Source organism: Alligator mississippiensis, chromosome 4 (genome assembly GCF_030867095.1).
Source record: "Alligator mississippiensis isolate rAllMis1 chromosome 4, rAllMis1, whole genome shotgun sequence".
Classification (NCBI taxonomy): domain Eukaryota; kingdom Metazoa; phylum Chordata; order Crocodylia; family Alligatoridae; genus Alligator; species Alligator mississippiensis.
Genome location: NC_081827.1, coordinates 234637730 through 234654590, shown reverse-complemented (window position 1 = coordinate 234654590; position 16861 = coordinate 234637730). Strand labels below are relative to the sequence as shown.

The 16861-nt window shown below is 39.6% G+C and overlaps 1 protein-coding gene across 5 annotated transcripts in view; it reads right to left on the bottom strand.

Annotated features, from left to right (window-relative positions):
• LRP1B (LDL receptor related protein 1B) overlaps positions 1-16861 on the bottom strand; it is a 1609743-nt gene that overhangs the window by 324735 nt on the left and 1268147 nt on the right. For all 5 annotated transcript variants that reach the window (XM_019480601.2, XM_059727405.1, XM_059727406.1 and 2 more), the window contains 4 exons: positions 16131-16259; positions 10771-10890; positions 5276-5389; positions 4888-5037 (listed from right to left, as the gene is read on the bottom strand). In XM_019480601.2, the coding sequence (XP_019336146.2) occupies positions 4888-5037; positions 5276-5389; positions 10771-10890; positions 16131-16259 (513 nt within the window). The remainder of the gene's footprint in view (positions 1-4887; positions 5038-5275; positions 5390-10770; positions 10891-16130; positions 16260-16861) is intronic.

Genomic DNA, 16861 nt, shown 5'->3' with positions numbered 1-16861 from the left:
CCACCAGATCCCCTCTCAGCCTTCTCTTGTAGAGGCTGAACAGGTTCAGGTCCCGTAGCCTCTGCTCGTTACCCAGGGTAACTTGTTACCCCAGTGCAATTTCTGTATAAATGACAGGCCTGTTTGGCCACTTTGGGTGGATGCATCTGAAAGGTCAGCAGTCATTCACACCTCATTCATGTCCACTTCAGGTGTCCATGGTAACTAATGGATGGCCACCCTCCACTCTGCTTTTGCTTTTGTTGGGGAACTTACCCTAGTTCCCTATGTTCCAAAGAAGTCCAAAGTTGTGCTGTTGCTGTCAAGCATGTACCATTACCTGCCAGTGGGTAGAGAGCAAAGAAAGCCGGATGCCATTCATGACTACAGTAAAAACAAGTGTGGGGTGGATAAGCTTGACCACTTAGTCTATATGACCACCTGCAGATGGAAAATCAACAGGTGGCCAATGACACTATTTTTAAATATGATGGATGTGGCTGCTATTGCCAGCTTCATCATTTGGCTAGGCCACAATGAAAACTGGAAGCAAAGATCATATTTAAGAAGACAGTGCTTTTTTTTTTTGTTTTTGTTTTTGTTTTTTTTTTTTTTTTGCAGGAGTTTGGAGAGCAGTTGATCTATAGACAAATAAAATGAAGAATAATGGATACATGTAACCTGTCTAAGTATTTCAAGTCTGGTATGACTACCCTAAATTACAAATTGCCACAACACACCCCAGTAGAACCTTCTGCAAGCATGAGTGGATATAGTGCTTTTTGTCCAAAGACAGATGACCTCAAAACCCAGAAACAATGAGAAGATTGTAAGCAATTTGCTTATGTGAACCATAGCACATCACTGCTGTTTTCTGAGGAATGCAATATTTAGTAAAAACAGTTAGAAAATGTTTTTGGAAGTAATTGTTAGTTTGAAAACTGTGAATTGTAGACTTAGCAAATTGTTCATTCATGTTTTGAAGCTCTAAAAAAAGTTTAAATTTTGTTCATAGTTCTAGTTAAATAATATTTTGGGCTCAAATCATCATAAATACTCTTTCAAAAAATCTGTATGTTTAATAAATAGTTTTTGGTACCCTTATACTGTTGCCACTGGTTCCATTTTGTTCATCCAAGTGGGGTAACAAGTTACCCCATGAGACCAACAATGGTTACAGTTTCATGAGAATGGATGAGGGTTAAACACATACACAACAAGGTGGTTAGTGTTTGTTTGAAACACAAAAAACAGAAACCTATGTTCTATGTTAAGCTTCTGTTTAAAAATAAGTTTGGTTCTTAACTGAACTTTAGCATTCTGAATAAGGACTGTATTATGTGCTATTCTACAGTGGGTTACAGCCTTTATTACTAATAATAAATACTTAATTTACTGGAATACTTAATTTGCTGCCATGCAAAATGTGTTTAGAGGTTTGCGTTCATTGTTTTTATAACATATCTAAAAACATTATGCACCCTGAACCCTTCTCCAAATAAACACAAGATTTGCCAGCCCAAGATTAATTAAAAGTATAATTAAAAAATGGGAAAGGAAGAAAATACTAGCTTGACATTGAGGAAAGCTGTCTGTATTCTTTAACAGCTGTATCAAAGACAAATGGAGATTGACATGATATTAGCAAAATAAAGTTTCATTCAAAAGGATTTCTCTAGACATTTATACCTTCATTGCAGAAACTGAGCATTTGATTTTGTTCAACACTTCCCAAGTCACAGCAACAGAAAGAGCTTTCAGTAGGATGTAGTAATAACAGAGATGAGGTGTATGAGGCAGCCACCTTGAGTTCTGAAGAAATTCTCACATTCACACTGCACTACTGGATGTAGGGCTGCCCATCACTAATACTAAACAGGTACACAGGTTAAATGTTGAATGATTATTTAAGCTTATTCACACTTACTAAATATCAAGCTCAGAACTTCATCAGTAGAAGCTCTGAGATTTTTATTAGGGATGTGCTCATAGAGATTTTTGGGGCCCATAACGATAACTAATTTCTAAGGAGGCATATCGGCCCATTTCTCAGCAGCTTGAAGAGCAGTGTCCAGCTGGTAAATCTGTTGTAGTGGAAGGGGAGGAAGAAGGGTAGAAGTGGGAGGGGGGGGCGGGGACAGATCGAGACCCCTGCGGTGAGAGAGGGAGTGGAGCTGGAGTAGGCACTGCCTGGATGGGATAGGGAACAGAATAAGACAGAGCTGCAAGCACCTTGTCAGGGGGTGCAGGAAAGCGGAGGGCAGGTCTTGCCAGCTGTAGCCTGCCTCTGCAGATGCAGGGGGCACACCCTGCCATTTCCTCTAAGGGTGCATGCAGTGGTGGAAGCTGCCTCCCCTCCCTGCACTCCCCAGAAGAGTCGCAGCTCTATCCTGTGCCCATCCCACCCCACTGGGGCAGCATCTTCCCCAGCCCCACTCCCTCCCTCACCGCAGGGGTCTTGATTGTTCGAGCAAAAGGTACCTTAGAGATGTGATTGGATTGTGAATGTAGGACAGTTTGGGGGGCTAAAAAGGGACCTGAACTGTGCTCTGTGTGTGTATGAGTTGGGTGTGTGAGGAACCAGTGCTGTAGCAAGGGTGGGGGGCAGGTGGGGTGACTGCCCTGGGCCTTGAAGCGAAGGGGCACCAACAGGCGCTGCCCAGCCAGGGCAGGGTGCAGAATGGAGCCACAAGCATCTAGTTTTGGGGGGCATGGGGGTGGGGGGTTCCCACTGCTGTGTGCACTCCTAGACAAGCATGGGGGTGAGGGGGCATGCTTGTGACCCCCAGATTTGTGCAGGGGGTGAGGGCAGGCTGCTGCTGTGGGCTTCGCCCTGGGTGCCAAACTTCCTTGGCAGGGTACTACAAGTAATAGTGAATGCCTTGTGCGAGTCTGGTGCATCTCTGAGGAGAGAGACTTGTGAGCTTGATGCCTTGCAACTGAAGAGAGACTGGTTATTCTGGTGATTCTGAGACTGGATGAGATGAAGGGTATTTGGTGAGTGTCTAGTGTCTGTGGAGCAATTGGAAGTGCATGTGTATTCCTGGTAGAGCAAGACTCCCTGGTGATCCCTCTGGGAGTGCAGCTGTAGACCAGGACTGGCGCTGGTAGACCAACACTCTTGTAGTAACATATCACCCATTCCTTGGATTGAAGGAGAGATAATGCCCTGAAGAGGGGAAAATCTCCTGGGTAAGTGGGGAATCTGTGCAGTTCTCATGGTAAGCTTGCAACAGCGAGGCTCTGTGCTAGTGTAACTTGCAACATTGCAGCCCTCAGACTGAGGGTCAGGGCTTCTGTCTGTTCTGTTCTGTTCCCTCTCTCACTGTTTTTTTATTTAGCATTGTAAATAATCTTGTAATGATTGTAAATAGTGTTGTTGTCTGTTATTATTAATACAGTCTTGTGGTTTCCAGTTTAATTAAAGAGTCTGCTCATTTGTTTTTCCCATGGGGTAGTGCTGGGCTGCAAGCAAGCACCCTGTTTGGAGTCTCCCGCCACCTTAAAAATCCTTCCCCTGGGCTGGGTTCTGAAAGGAGTAATGCCCTCTTTTGCTTAATTAAGAACCTGGTATTAAACAGTATATATGGGTTGTTTTTTTTCATAACAGCTGGCAGAAAGGAATATAGGAACCATAGGCTTGTTATATTATGTAAAATATTGGACTTTTAGTAGTATACTCATTTCAATCTTTCAGTTATCTTTTACAGAAGAATATCTTCTCAACCCTATGATGGGATCTGAATCAACAATGGCCTCCTGGGCCAGAAAAAAAGGATAAAAACACTGTTAAAATGATATATAGAAAATATTTAATGTTACTCCATATGCCCAGGAAAACTAAATACAAACACTTGTGTGGCAAGGTTTAAGTATGATTTTTATTCTCTGGCCATTTACATACATTGTTGATTGGCTTTTTGGGGAATCTATACTATGCATATAACTTCCTGCTCCCCAAGGCTGTATCTGTTTAACAGATCAGAAATCTTTTCTGATCTAATATGATCAGGAGAATGTCCAGCTTGCAGGGCTGGTGTGGCATGGACACCACATGCAGTACATGCCCCAGACTGGCCCTGCATGTACCATGCAGTATGTGTGCCAGCTCCAGTCCCTGCATCATGTGCAGCTTGTACCAGACAAGCTCTGTACACAGCAGGCAGTATGCGGGGCTGAGGCCAGTGCATGCTGCATGCAGCATGCTGGTCTGAAACCCAAAAGCCATGCTGTGGATTGGATGATAGGTTTCCACAGGCCAGATTCTAGCTTGTGAGCTGTATATTTGACACCCAAGACTTAGGTTGAAACATTGCCCTACTAAACAGTCTTAGTCAAAATATGAAACATTTTTTTATATATTAAATATTGCAATCCATGCAGATGTAATAATGATAAACTAAATACAGCTTGACACTACTTATGTGTAGAGATTACACAAACCAGATCTATAAAACAAATTCAAGAAAACATGCCTGGCACTGAATGAACACATCAAAATATTGTATGTTTGTAACTACCTCAACAGCAGAAGGTTAAAAAAACACAGTGGAAAAAGCTATCACTTGTTAGTAAAAGTGACTTGCAGGCATGGAATGATTTTGCTGAAGCTGATGTGTTTGACATTTTGATGATGGGAGTTTCAATTAAAGAAGAATGATTAATGACAAAACTAACTTGGAAAAAAAGTTAAAGACACTGCAGTTTTCTTCAGAGAAATTCAGCATTAATTAATGATGATTAGCATAATTCATTAAAACAGAAAACTGCAAAGGGGGAGGAAGAAACTTGCTTTAAACAGCTTATTTTAATGTACATTAAATATATGGCACTGCTTGGGTACATATTTTGCATTGATCTATAAATGACTAGTGCGGATATTATTATTATTTTTCTTTTCATAATTACCTGGGCATTTTAATTCATCTGTATAATCTCCACAGTCATTAGATCCATCACATATCCATTCTGGTAGTATACAGAGTGAAGTAGAATTACAACTAATAAATCCTGTAGATTTTACTCCAAGTTTATAGAAATGAGTACAGTCTGTATTATCTGGAAATAGACAATGAATTAATATATGATAGTATATATCCAGTATAATTTAATATGCTCTGAAATATTGGGCCCTAGACCTGGTTTTATTTCATATAGACCATGCCATTTTTTGGAGTGTTCTAGTATACAGTTAACATAAACAACAAGGGTTAATTACAGATCTAATTTGAATAACATTTCAGCATGATGTTAAGAACAGAGAAGAACAAATATGACAGAAAGATGATTTTCTTACTGCAATTCTTTTCATCTGAAGCATCTGCACAATCAATGATCTGGTTGCACTGTGCTGATTTTCCAATGCAAATTCCATCTGCACAACGGAATTCTGTTGAAGCACACGTTGAATCTACAATGTACAGTTATAAATAGATAAACAGATGCACTTTTTATTGCACTGGATGTTTATAACTAAGTCATTTGTTTTAAGTGGCCATATATTTAAATAAAAGATCCAATCACTATCATGAACAAGACCTTTAAAAAGGTATTGCCAAAAGATATTTTTTGAATTTCTTACAGACTTCTCATAAGAAATGAGTGTCCATTAAGTTTAACTCAGAAAAAAAGGAGATGGGCTAAATCGTATATAAAATGCATTTCATGTATCAAAATGACTGTTTCTGTCAAAATACATATTTGATTACAAATGATCCCTCATGAAGTAGTATAGAATTTAAATTGACTATGGTAAGCCAGTCTTTCTTTTCAAATATCCCAAGTCATTCTCTCTGACAACTCAATTCTGTCTGGTCCAACAAGCCATAAAAACATCTGTCAGAGAAACTATTTTACATATAAAAGGTTTGTAATATATTAAAGACAAATCCTTCTATTTTTCTGTGGATTTTGTTTTTAAGTAGGGTTGAACACAAACTTGGAAGGTACCATTAATACAGGGCAGGACCAAATGACCAGTAAGAAAAAATAAATGAAAAACATAAATGTGATGAAACATCATAGTACAAAAAGCAAACTGATAATCTGAAGGACTAATGGCAAGAATTTATAGTTGGAAGCTTGAAATGACAGAGGAGGAGAAAGATCTGGGGTTATGAACTGAACAGGATGACTCTGAGCCCAATCATGTTATTTGGAGGAAAAACTAATATTTTTCTGATGAGAGGACAGAGCTGAGCAATCCTTGGCTGGTGGGCTCCATCATTAAGCTTCCCTCCTAAGAAAGTGGTATGGATCCAGTAGTTCTTCTCCTCACCTCTCCCCACTTTAAATCTCTTATCGACACCAGTTCTGATTGGCTGTTTTTACTTGAGAAGCACAGAATGGGTAACAAAAGCCAATCAGACAGATTTCTCCTTGAGGCCACAGACAAGCCTTAAACCCAGTGTTGTATATGGAACAGAGCACAGGGTGCTTTGTTACTCATGGGGTCATGAGCAGCAGCAAGGCAGCCTGCAGCTGGCTGTAATCCCAATTAGGCAGGGCTGACTGATTGAGGAACAAGGTTCAGATGTTCCTTATAAAGGCTGGGCCCTGAACAACAAGGCAATAGTCTGCTGCCATCAGCCAGAGAGACACCACTGGCTGAGCTGCTGCTCAGAACACCTCAGAGGTAAGGGAGGAATTGTGGGGATGGCTGGAGGCTCCTTGTCCTGAGGATGACAGAAAGCTGCACCTTGATGGGAAGGATGGCCTGGTGGGATTGTCTGTGGTGGGGCAGGTTTCCAGAAATCCCAGATTAGTCACCTCCCCAGTGAAAGATTAGTATGGGGTGCCTTATAACCCCAGCTCCCACATCCCTGGTGGGAATTGAGATCATTCAGGGGGAGCTGAGACTGACAGCAGTTCTGAGGCAGAGCTCAGGTCTGGCGGTCAGACCTGGAGCAATGCCCAGGCTCACCATGAGCACTGAGGCTGCAATAGGGAGCTGAGTGTGGCCCCAGGGGGGTGGAACCCTGAGCCTTGGGAAATGACTAGCAAAGCTCCTGGGCAAAGGGATAAGGGGATAGCTCAGGGAAGGCACAGGACAGGGCTTGGAGGCCTGATCCCAGAGTGCGGGCTTAGATGCACAGGGTGGGGCTTGGAGTCCAAAGGTTGAATTGAACACAGTGTGAGGGTGCTGGGACCATGAGCTCCAGTGGGGAGTGAGTCCTGTGTGAGACCCAGGAGCTCAGGTCCCAGCGTGAGCCACTGGAGAAACATCTGCAAGGCATGGGACATGATAGGTAGGGTGGAGTTGTGTGTAATGCCCTTGTCACCAGGGCAAGTAAATGGGCAGCCTCCCTCCTGAATAACATTGCAATCACTAACATCAAGGCATGGCAGATCAGGTAGGTGGGTGGTTTGCCCAGAAGCAAGTGGGTGGGCCTACATTTAGACTGGCTCTGGGACTCCCACTTGTTACAGTATAGGACAATCATAGAATTAGCAAATCTGAAAGCAATATTATTTGAAAAAGAACAAGTTTATGCCTTTTCACAAATTTAATTCTGTTTATGAAATTACTTTACAGACAGGACTCTCTGTAATAATTCTCTCTCTTCTGCTGTCTAACTCTTTGTGGTTGATTGATTTATAATTCTTCTGATGGGAAATTCATTCTATTGGTAGTATCTACCTCTAGACCCTTTAAAGTGTATGTGTGTATACATAAAGGGCAATAACTACTGATGAAATGAAGAATTATCTAAATGTCTGATATGACCAATGCTGCAATTCTATTTTTAAAAAATGGCAACGGCCTAAATTTTTATATAAAAGATATTTAGAAAATGTTTATATAAAAGATATACACAACCTGGCAAAGTCAAAGAAATAAAACAGGCACGGCTAAAACCTAAGTAGGAACGCAGAACCCATACGCTGTCATATGGACGGCAGGTAGAGCTTTTTGTTTTATTTTGATTTAATTTCATTGGAGTACTTAGTCCCAAATCATCTCTCCAACATGCAACCCAAGTAACTTAGCTAGGCTCTGAGGGGAAGGAGAGAAGAAACCCTCCTAGATAATGAAACAGCAGTTACTGTGGGCTTTATTTTACTCTCTCTGGGTGGAGGCAAGGAGAGAAAACAGAGTAACAGTGGACCCTTTCAGATTACTATTACATTAAAAAAAAAAAAAGTTAAAATTCTGACCAAGCTCTATTCTAGTGTTAAGGGAGTAAGCACTCTGTATGGGCTCCCCAAATTCTCTTCCCCCCCCCCCCCAATGGTTACAGAACACATTGGTTCAGTTGAAGAAAAGCTCTTTATTTTTATCCATTAATAGGTAGAGAGATATTTTAAGGGGACAGACTTCTAAGAATTTTAGGGAAGTCTACACTGATATCACCTCTAAGTGTTGTCTTCAGCCTGACCCATGTCTCCCCATACACTGCAGTCCATACCACAAGTGTCCACATTGTGCTTTCTGATCCTCAAGTGAAGCCCTTCTAAGAAGCCATGTGCAAATTACCTGTGAACACTAATTTATAGTCAATAAAGACAGCAAATGGTTATAGAAAGGCCAGCAATTAGGAACAGGAAGATGTAAGCTGGTTGTTGGAGAACTTTCTGTCCTAGCTTTCATGTAAATATTTACAAAATTATACAAGATAATGCAAATTGAAGACTTAAAAGTTTTACTTGGATAATGTTGGTGATAATGAGTATTATAATTGTGTTATAATCTTTGTGAACTATAACTAAAAGCTTGTATTTCTTGCCAGCTAGCTTATATTAGGTAATTATGTAAACAGATATTAATATTTTAATATTGTATTTTAAAAATATTTTTCTGATCATTTTTAAAAAGGATCCAAAACCAATGTTTCTGGGAAGAGCAAAATCTAAACATAGAGACTAGGGAAATTACACATAAACTGATATAACTGATTAGAAACAGGTTCAAATTTGTTACACAACAGAAGTTCAGTGCACATAAACTGCATTCAAAATGGCCCAAACTCATTTAAGATAAACCTGGATCGATGTAGTATCAGACTTAACTGATTTAGGCTAAATCAGTTTATCTTCTGTCCCTGATCCCCTCCAGATTCAAGTTAACTTGCACTCCCCCAGCATCTCAGGCTGCTTTGCACCTCCTGCACAAACCCTCACCTCACAGGGTGGGAGGACTAGCTTTGGCCCAAGCTGTCTGCTCTAGTCAAGCAAGGAGGCATGCTCTAGTGTCCCCCAGCTTCTGGCTTGGGCCACTACAGGCATGTAACTGCATTTCTGGAATTAAAAATGAATGTTTGTTCACTTACTTATTGGTTCAATCTATGCACTTAGACTAACCTGCAAAGACTGAATCGATTCAGCCTCAGGCTTTTTTACTATCTCTACATAGCTAAATAGTGCAGTCAATAATATCATTTGTTCTTAACTAGCAAAGCTGCGCAGCTACAATAAAGAGGACATGATATACCTTCTCACAAGCCATGTATAGATCATAAATTTGCTGTGTAGTAATTAGTAAAACATACCACAGTGCTTGATGCATACTTCATTTCCAACCCAAGACAGCATGGCTGGGTCCCTATGACACTGGGCAAGGATGAATTGGCACTGTTACTAAAAAGTACCTCCCACCTGCCCATTTAATTTATTAAAATTCGTTTATCTGTCCATACTGCTAGACTACACCTGCTTAATTATCAAGGAGTTTAGTAAGTTTATATTAGGGGTGTACAAAGCTTTGGTTGATGATTTGATTTGGAGAAGATTCGGCCCGATTTGGAGGCCGAATCACTGAATCAATTCGGAGCCTCCAAATCAAGTTAGGAAAAGATTTGGAAGGCAGTCTTTCAGGGGAACAGAAATTAAAAAGAGAGAGGGGGAGCAGGGGGGAAAGACTGACATCTGTAGCTGGCCAGTAACTGTGATCTTTCCCTGAGTCCCCTTCCAATCACAGTGCTCTGGAAGAGGGATGTGGAAACAGCATATAAGCCTCTGTCTGCAGCCCTTCTGTCCCTTTTGTGAGCTGTTCCTGTCTCAGGAAAAGAGGGGCGGTCAGCTGGCCCAGAAACAGGTGGGTGGGCAGAGAACTATCCAGCACTGGGAAGGCCCGCTGTTACAGGCAACTTTCCCTGCTGTTTTCATCCAAATCTGCCTTAACACATACACGTGACATTTTTGCTTTCAGCAGTTTGAGGTGCAGCTTCCCAGAAACAACTGCACCTATCTCCTTGAAACTTGGCAAGCTTCATGCCCTCAGATGGGGCTACCATCCCTGCTGTTTTCATCTAAATCTCCAAAAAATAACAAAATTATAGGTATTTCAGTGATTCCCCATTATAGTCTATGGCCAAATCACCAAATCTCTCTGATTCAGCACCCAATCTTCCGAAGCTGATTCAGCCAAATCAATTCAGGACAGTGATCCGAATCTCTGAATTGAATTACTGTCCTCCGAATCAGCCAAATCCAAATCCGAATGGAATACTTCCCTATCCACACAGTCCTAGTCCTATGACTGAAAATGGACATAAAAAAATATAATTACTATGAATAATTAGGGGAGAAGATTCAGGAGAAAAGGATCTTGGCAGCCAGTCACCTATAATTCATAGGAATCAGCTAGCACTTTAATATTTCTTCTGATCTCCTATTTTTCCTAGTGCACACTCATACTTGTTATTGGATCAAAAGATTTAAAAGGTACCAATCCAAACAAAATTCACGTAACTTCTAGACAATCCCATATATATATATATATATATTTACATGCATATATCAAATATTTACAAAGCAATATGCTGAAATATAGTAAAAATATTTGGCATTTACCTTTACAATTGACTTCATCAGAATTGTCACCGCAGTCATTTGTACCATCACATAGTTTATTATTTGAAATACAACGAAGATTAGAACATGGCTTGAAACCTCTTCGACAGCCTCTGTTTTCTAGTAAATTAAATATAAATAGACATTGTATATAGAAAATTCACTCATACACACACACACACACACACACACACACACACACACACACACACACAATAAATAGGCGCTTAAATTTAACGAAGATGGAAACATCCAAGAAACAAGTTCTTCAAAAATGTTTATTTCAAGCTATAAAAAACGCATGCAACCGCTCATTTATTGTCCAACAAAAAGAAATTGATTGACAAACTCATAAACCAGTCAAATGCATACTATTCAATTAAGTGGTTGTGAAAGCAAGTCTATCTAACAACTCAGCCACCAATGCTTGGGAAAGCCAAAACAATAACATATGCAATGCTGTTGTAACAGCATTTGGCAAAAGATGAAAGAAAAATGCAGACTGGTTTGAAGAGCATTCTGAAACCCTTCTACCACTGGTTGAGAACAAAACAACAGTGCTAAACTAACTATTAAAAAATCTCCCAACACCATAATCCTGGAAAGTATGAAAAAGGCTCAAAGATATTCAGAAGGAAGATAAAAAGTGTCTCAAATTTTCAGCTGAAACTCTATGATCATAAGAAGAAAGCAGTTGACAGGTGATAGCAATGGAATGTACAAAGGCATAAAATGAGCACAGAAAGACTTAAAGGAAATGTGACTGCTGATAAACAAAACCAACTTGAGCACTATGGAATTCTATACTCCCGTGGACTGAAATCAAACATGAAGAACTCAAATGATTACATGTTTTGAAGTTATGATGGACAATGAGTCTACATTTAAAGATGTGCAGAAAACCATTAAATAGATTCCTGGGAACAAGGCATCTAGCAACAGTTGCTTGCCTGCTGCAATCTACAAATTTGCCAACACCAAATTACTTGAGAAGCTTCATGAAGTTATACTGCTCTATTGGAAAGAGGAAATGGTACCTCCAGATTTCAAAGATGCTCAGTTTGTACAGCTATTCAAAAATAAAGAGGATAGAAGTAACTGTGCAACTATGGAGGTATGTTTCTGTTGAGCACTGTTTGGAAAAAAATATTGTTTGAATCATGCTCCCTAGGTTACAATATCTAGGTGATACAATTTATCCTGAAGTCAATACACTTTTCGCTTAGGACGTTCTACCATTGATGCAATATGTTTGGTCAAGTAACTGCAAGAGACGTGGAGAGAAAAACAAATACCACTGTACACAGCCTTCATTGATTTGCCAAAGGCCTTTGATACATTCAACAGACAGGCCCTTTTTACTGTTCTGAAGAAACTGGGCTGTCCACCCAAACAGTTGAACATCATTTGCTCATTACATCAAGATATTAAAGCAACAGTGATCCATGAAAATACACAATCAACTGCCTTTGACATCAACAATAGGATGAAATAGGGATGTGTCCTAACCCCCATGCTTTTTAACATCTACTTTTCATTCCTGCTTCTTCATTCATTCAAAGGAAGAAATAATAGCATTTGTCTTTGAACCAGACTAGATGGAGGCTTGTTTATCATCACAAGTTTGGGAGCAAAAACCAAGGTGCAAGAACTGGTTCGGAGAGATTTCCTGTTGGTGGATGATATGGCCTTGGTTTTCCACAGTGAATCTTCCCTACAAAATCTTTTGAGCAGATTTTCTGAGTCATGCAAGAGCTGGTTTTCTCCAATATTTTTTTTTTTTTAAATCAACAATTTTTGGATTAAAACAGTAACCCCAAATCCACATTTTTTTTTCCATGATTAAAATGAAACACCACTATATATAAAGCTATATATTAGTGGTGTTTCATTTTAATCATGGAAATGTGGATTTGAGGTACTTTTTTTTTTTTTTTCCAAAAACTAGGGTCAGGGATAATATGTATTGGTTCTTCCACCCCTGGGTACATGATATCACTCTGGAGGATAAATCTCTTAGTATCATTGACAGTTTTTTCTACTTGGATTCTACAGTGATCAGAAATCTTGAGTTTCAGACTGAACTAACAGAATTGGAAAACCAGCTAAGAATTTTGGGCTATTACAAAAACATGCATGGAATAACAGCGAACAGCAAACTGTCAGCTTTTGAGGGGATTATGTGAATCTACAAGACTTGTGTGCTGTCATTTCTGCTTCATGGCTCAGAAATGTGGATACATATACTAAGCACATAAAAAGGCCAAACAGCTTTCACATGAGATGTCTCCATAAAATCCTGAAAATAAAGTGGGAAGACAAAATACCAACCACAGAGGTACTGGAGCATGCAGGACTGACACACTTAGAAACCACTATCAAGAAGAGGAGGTTGTGATGGAGCAGCCATGCCAAAAGAATGGGAGGAGACCATATCCCCAAAGATATTTTGTACAGAGAGATTTGAGACAGCTCTAAAAAATGGTTTCACCCTCTTTGACAGTACCACGAGGTGTGCAGAAATAATATGAAGTCATTAGATATCAGTGTAGAAAGTTGGGAGGAGTGCATAGAATCCCATCAAATTTGGAAGGAACATCGGGCACTGGGTGCAGTTCAGCACGAAGTGACTATGATCCAGAGGACAGAAGCAATGCAAAAAAGAAGAAACATGCGATAAACTTGGACTCCAACTCAGACAATCTATGGTTCTGTGAAACTTGTAACAAGCTGTATCGCTCTTGAATTGGGCTTATTGGACACAAGAGGTCTAGTCAGATGCCTGATTAATCCATTTATGTGTGGACCATGATCCAGAGGATCAACAGTTGTCTGCTAAACCAGTCAACTATTCTAAAACTTTTACCTACTAATTAAAGAAATCATAAAGCTTAATTTGTTCAATACCTTTTGATGTTAAAAGTATTATTTTAATAGATCTGTTTAAAAACACTATTGTAAGTCTTATGTATTGTTCATATAGAAACTGAAAACATAAGAACCTAAGAGTTACCATACTTGGTCAGACCACAACTCTATCCAGTCCAGTATTCTGTATGTCACCATGGCACAGAGCATGCTAAGGGGAAGAATACCTAGGAAAGGCCTACCCAAACTGATCTCCTGCCATTATTCCCTTAATGCTTCCAACATTTAAAGTAATAAAGTTCAGCCAGGGTGCTGTAGCATCATGGAGTGCGACCAGATTCTTTGAAGGGTGCATCAAATTTTCATGGGGTGTCATGCAGACTATCTTATGCTTGTTTTACTGATATGGCACATATGGTCTTGTTGAAAAGCTAATATTATCCCGTGATCATTTATGTTGCTTTTATTTTTGTATGGGTTACATTATGCTGTCTGCATACATCTTCATGATTTTGGACATGGTTTAGTTAAAGAAACTGAAGATAGTTAAAGGAAAAGGAGTAGGAAAAATTACTAAATATTTCTAGCCATTGAAAAATATCCTTAGGACAAGAACAATTGCTACTCCCAAACAGAAACAGAAAGAGCTACTGTTGGGATGGGCATCCAAGCTTTTGTGCATGAGGAGATAAGTGAGCTGTAAGGAGGTAAGTGCAGGCTCAAGCTTGTCCTTGTTGACCAACTCCCCACCCCACCACTTGAATGCTCTGTAAGGAGGTTAGCATTGTAATATATACATTTCTTTTGGAAATTGGGTGCCATTCAGTTCATGGAGAGACTGAGGGACCTGGACCTCTTCAGGCTCCACAAGAGAAGGCTGAGAGGTGATCTTGTGGCCACCTACAAAGTCATTAGGGGGATGCAGCAAGGGATCAAAGATGCTCTGTTCACCAGGGTACCTCTTGGGGGTAACAAGGGACAATAGTCACTAACTGACAGAGAACAGATTTAGGCTAGATATCAGGAAAAACTTCTTCATGATAAGGGTGGCCAACATTTAGAATGGGCTTCCAAGGGAGGTGGTTCTCTCCCTTACATTGGGGGTCTCTATGAAAAGGCTATATAGGCATCTGGCTGGGGTCATCTTACCCCAGCACTCTTTCCTGCCTAGGCAGGGGGTCAGACTGAGGTCCCTTCTGAACTTAGCATCTATGAATCTATAAAAGATGCAGAGGTGTCTTTAAGGGGGGCCTAGAGTCCAAAAAGGTTGAGAACCACTGATTTAGAGACTTTAAAAGTTCTAATGTGGAGGTTGCAGTCCTACCATCACTCTACAATTATTATGAATCTAATACACATATATAGTAGAACCTGACCTCATTATCTGTGCCCAAATAACTGCATACCTGTACCCAAGTACATAACTGCCATTTTGGGGGAGATAAGCAGCTTTGTATGAACATGCCTGAGTCCACAAACTGTGGCTGAGCAAAAAACAGGAGAGGTGAAACATGAGAGGACCCTCTTCTTCCCAAAAGCTTAGTGCTTAAGCCACTCACCCAGGCTCTGGTGCTACAAAAGGGGTTTCAACTTTGTCTACCCAAAACAGATTTCTTGTCCACATTACAGCCTGAATGCAATGAAAAAAATGCACTTATATAGCACAAATGGAAGGTTTGTGGTTGAGTAACTGCCATTTAGGAGCATAAAGTGAAGCAGGATTCTGCCCATATTAGAACACCAAAACTGAGAGAACAGCTAAGCTGACTAATAGCAAGATCTACTGAATAGATTTGGATGAGTTTGCAAATACAATATCAATATTAATCCAGTGGTATAGGTAAACATAGGCAGAAGCAGACATGCTATGGAAGAATTTATTTTTGTGGATTCTCAAAGGAAGTGGGTAATGATTATGGGAGAAATTTTAATTCTTAAGGGGAAGAATTGTACAAAACTGCAAGTACCGCCTGCAGATACTTGGGGTGCCATAGAAAATAGTCCTGTAGCTGTTTTTGTAAGAAAAGAACAAAGAAAACTAAGGTTTGGATGAACTTTGGGTTGGGGAACCACATAAAAATACCAAGAGGTAGGCAAGGGCCACAGGCTCCTTAATATCAAATGGTTTTACTGAATAACAAAATGATATCTGAATGCAGGCAAAGTAATGGGTGGGTGATTTGGGCAAGACCATTCAGGAGAGACTAAAATGAATAAAACTTATTTTCCTTTGGATATACTGGGACCCCATGTAAGCCATTTCATATATAAAAATAATATGCAAGGTAGTGATTTTAATATGAGCACTTTAATAAATACCTTGAAGTATAGATTTGTTGCTGCTTTAGTTGTGTATATTTTATTGAAATTGTAATTTAATTTGTAATTTAGTGAAAAAAAAGATAGGATTAAGTACTGAAATCACATAAAAATGAAGACATGCTAAATAACTATATTAAAAAGTTAAAGCTCTTATATCTGAGGACACTTACCACAATAAAATAGTTTTTCATCAGACTTGTCTTTACAGTGAGCAATGCCATCGCAAGTCAGCTGGTAGTCAATGCATTCGCCATTTCCGCATTCAAACTCAGAGTAAAGATTGCATGTGGAGTTTTTAACTGAAGCAACACATACAAGATCAGGATAAAAAACATTAAATATTAAAGGGTTTAACAGTTTGCACTAAGCAATAAAACTAAGCAACTTTTATTCAAATCTGAAAATATTTGGATGTTCTAAAGAGGGTCTTTGATCTCTCAGACTGGCCTTGCTGCTTGAACATACTACAGATGCTGGCACAGTACTAAGCTGTAAGGTCAGTGGTCTGGCAGTATATGATACAGTGCAGAGGACAATTCTGGGCTCACCAACTAATAAAAAACTTCCAGATCGAGGGGGAAAAGAAAGTTGAACTAGGTTTCTCTGTCAAATTAAAGGCATGTTTAGTGTTGGATTTCTAGTGATTCCAGTATCTTTAGCTTATTTGTCCTCCCTTGTCTTGATCCACCCCACTGAAATATTACAATATACATGTTAATTTTTCAATAGAAGTATGCAGATATTTTTTCCCCCAATGGAGTTTTCTGAGTAACTTCAGATCTCTTAAATTTAGCACAAGAAAAATTAGAGAAAAACACTTTCCAGCAGGTGCTGCAACTAATATCCTCCAAATATATTATAGCAGTATGCAGCTGTTCAATTTGTATATAAACATTTTTCC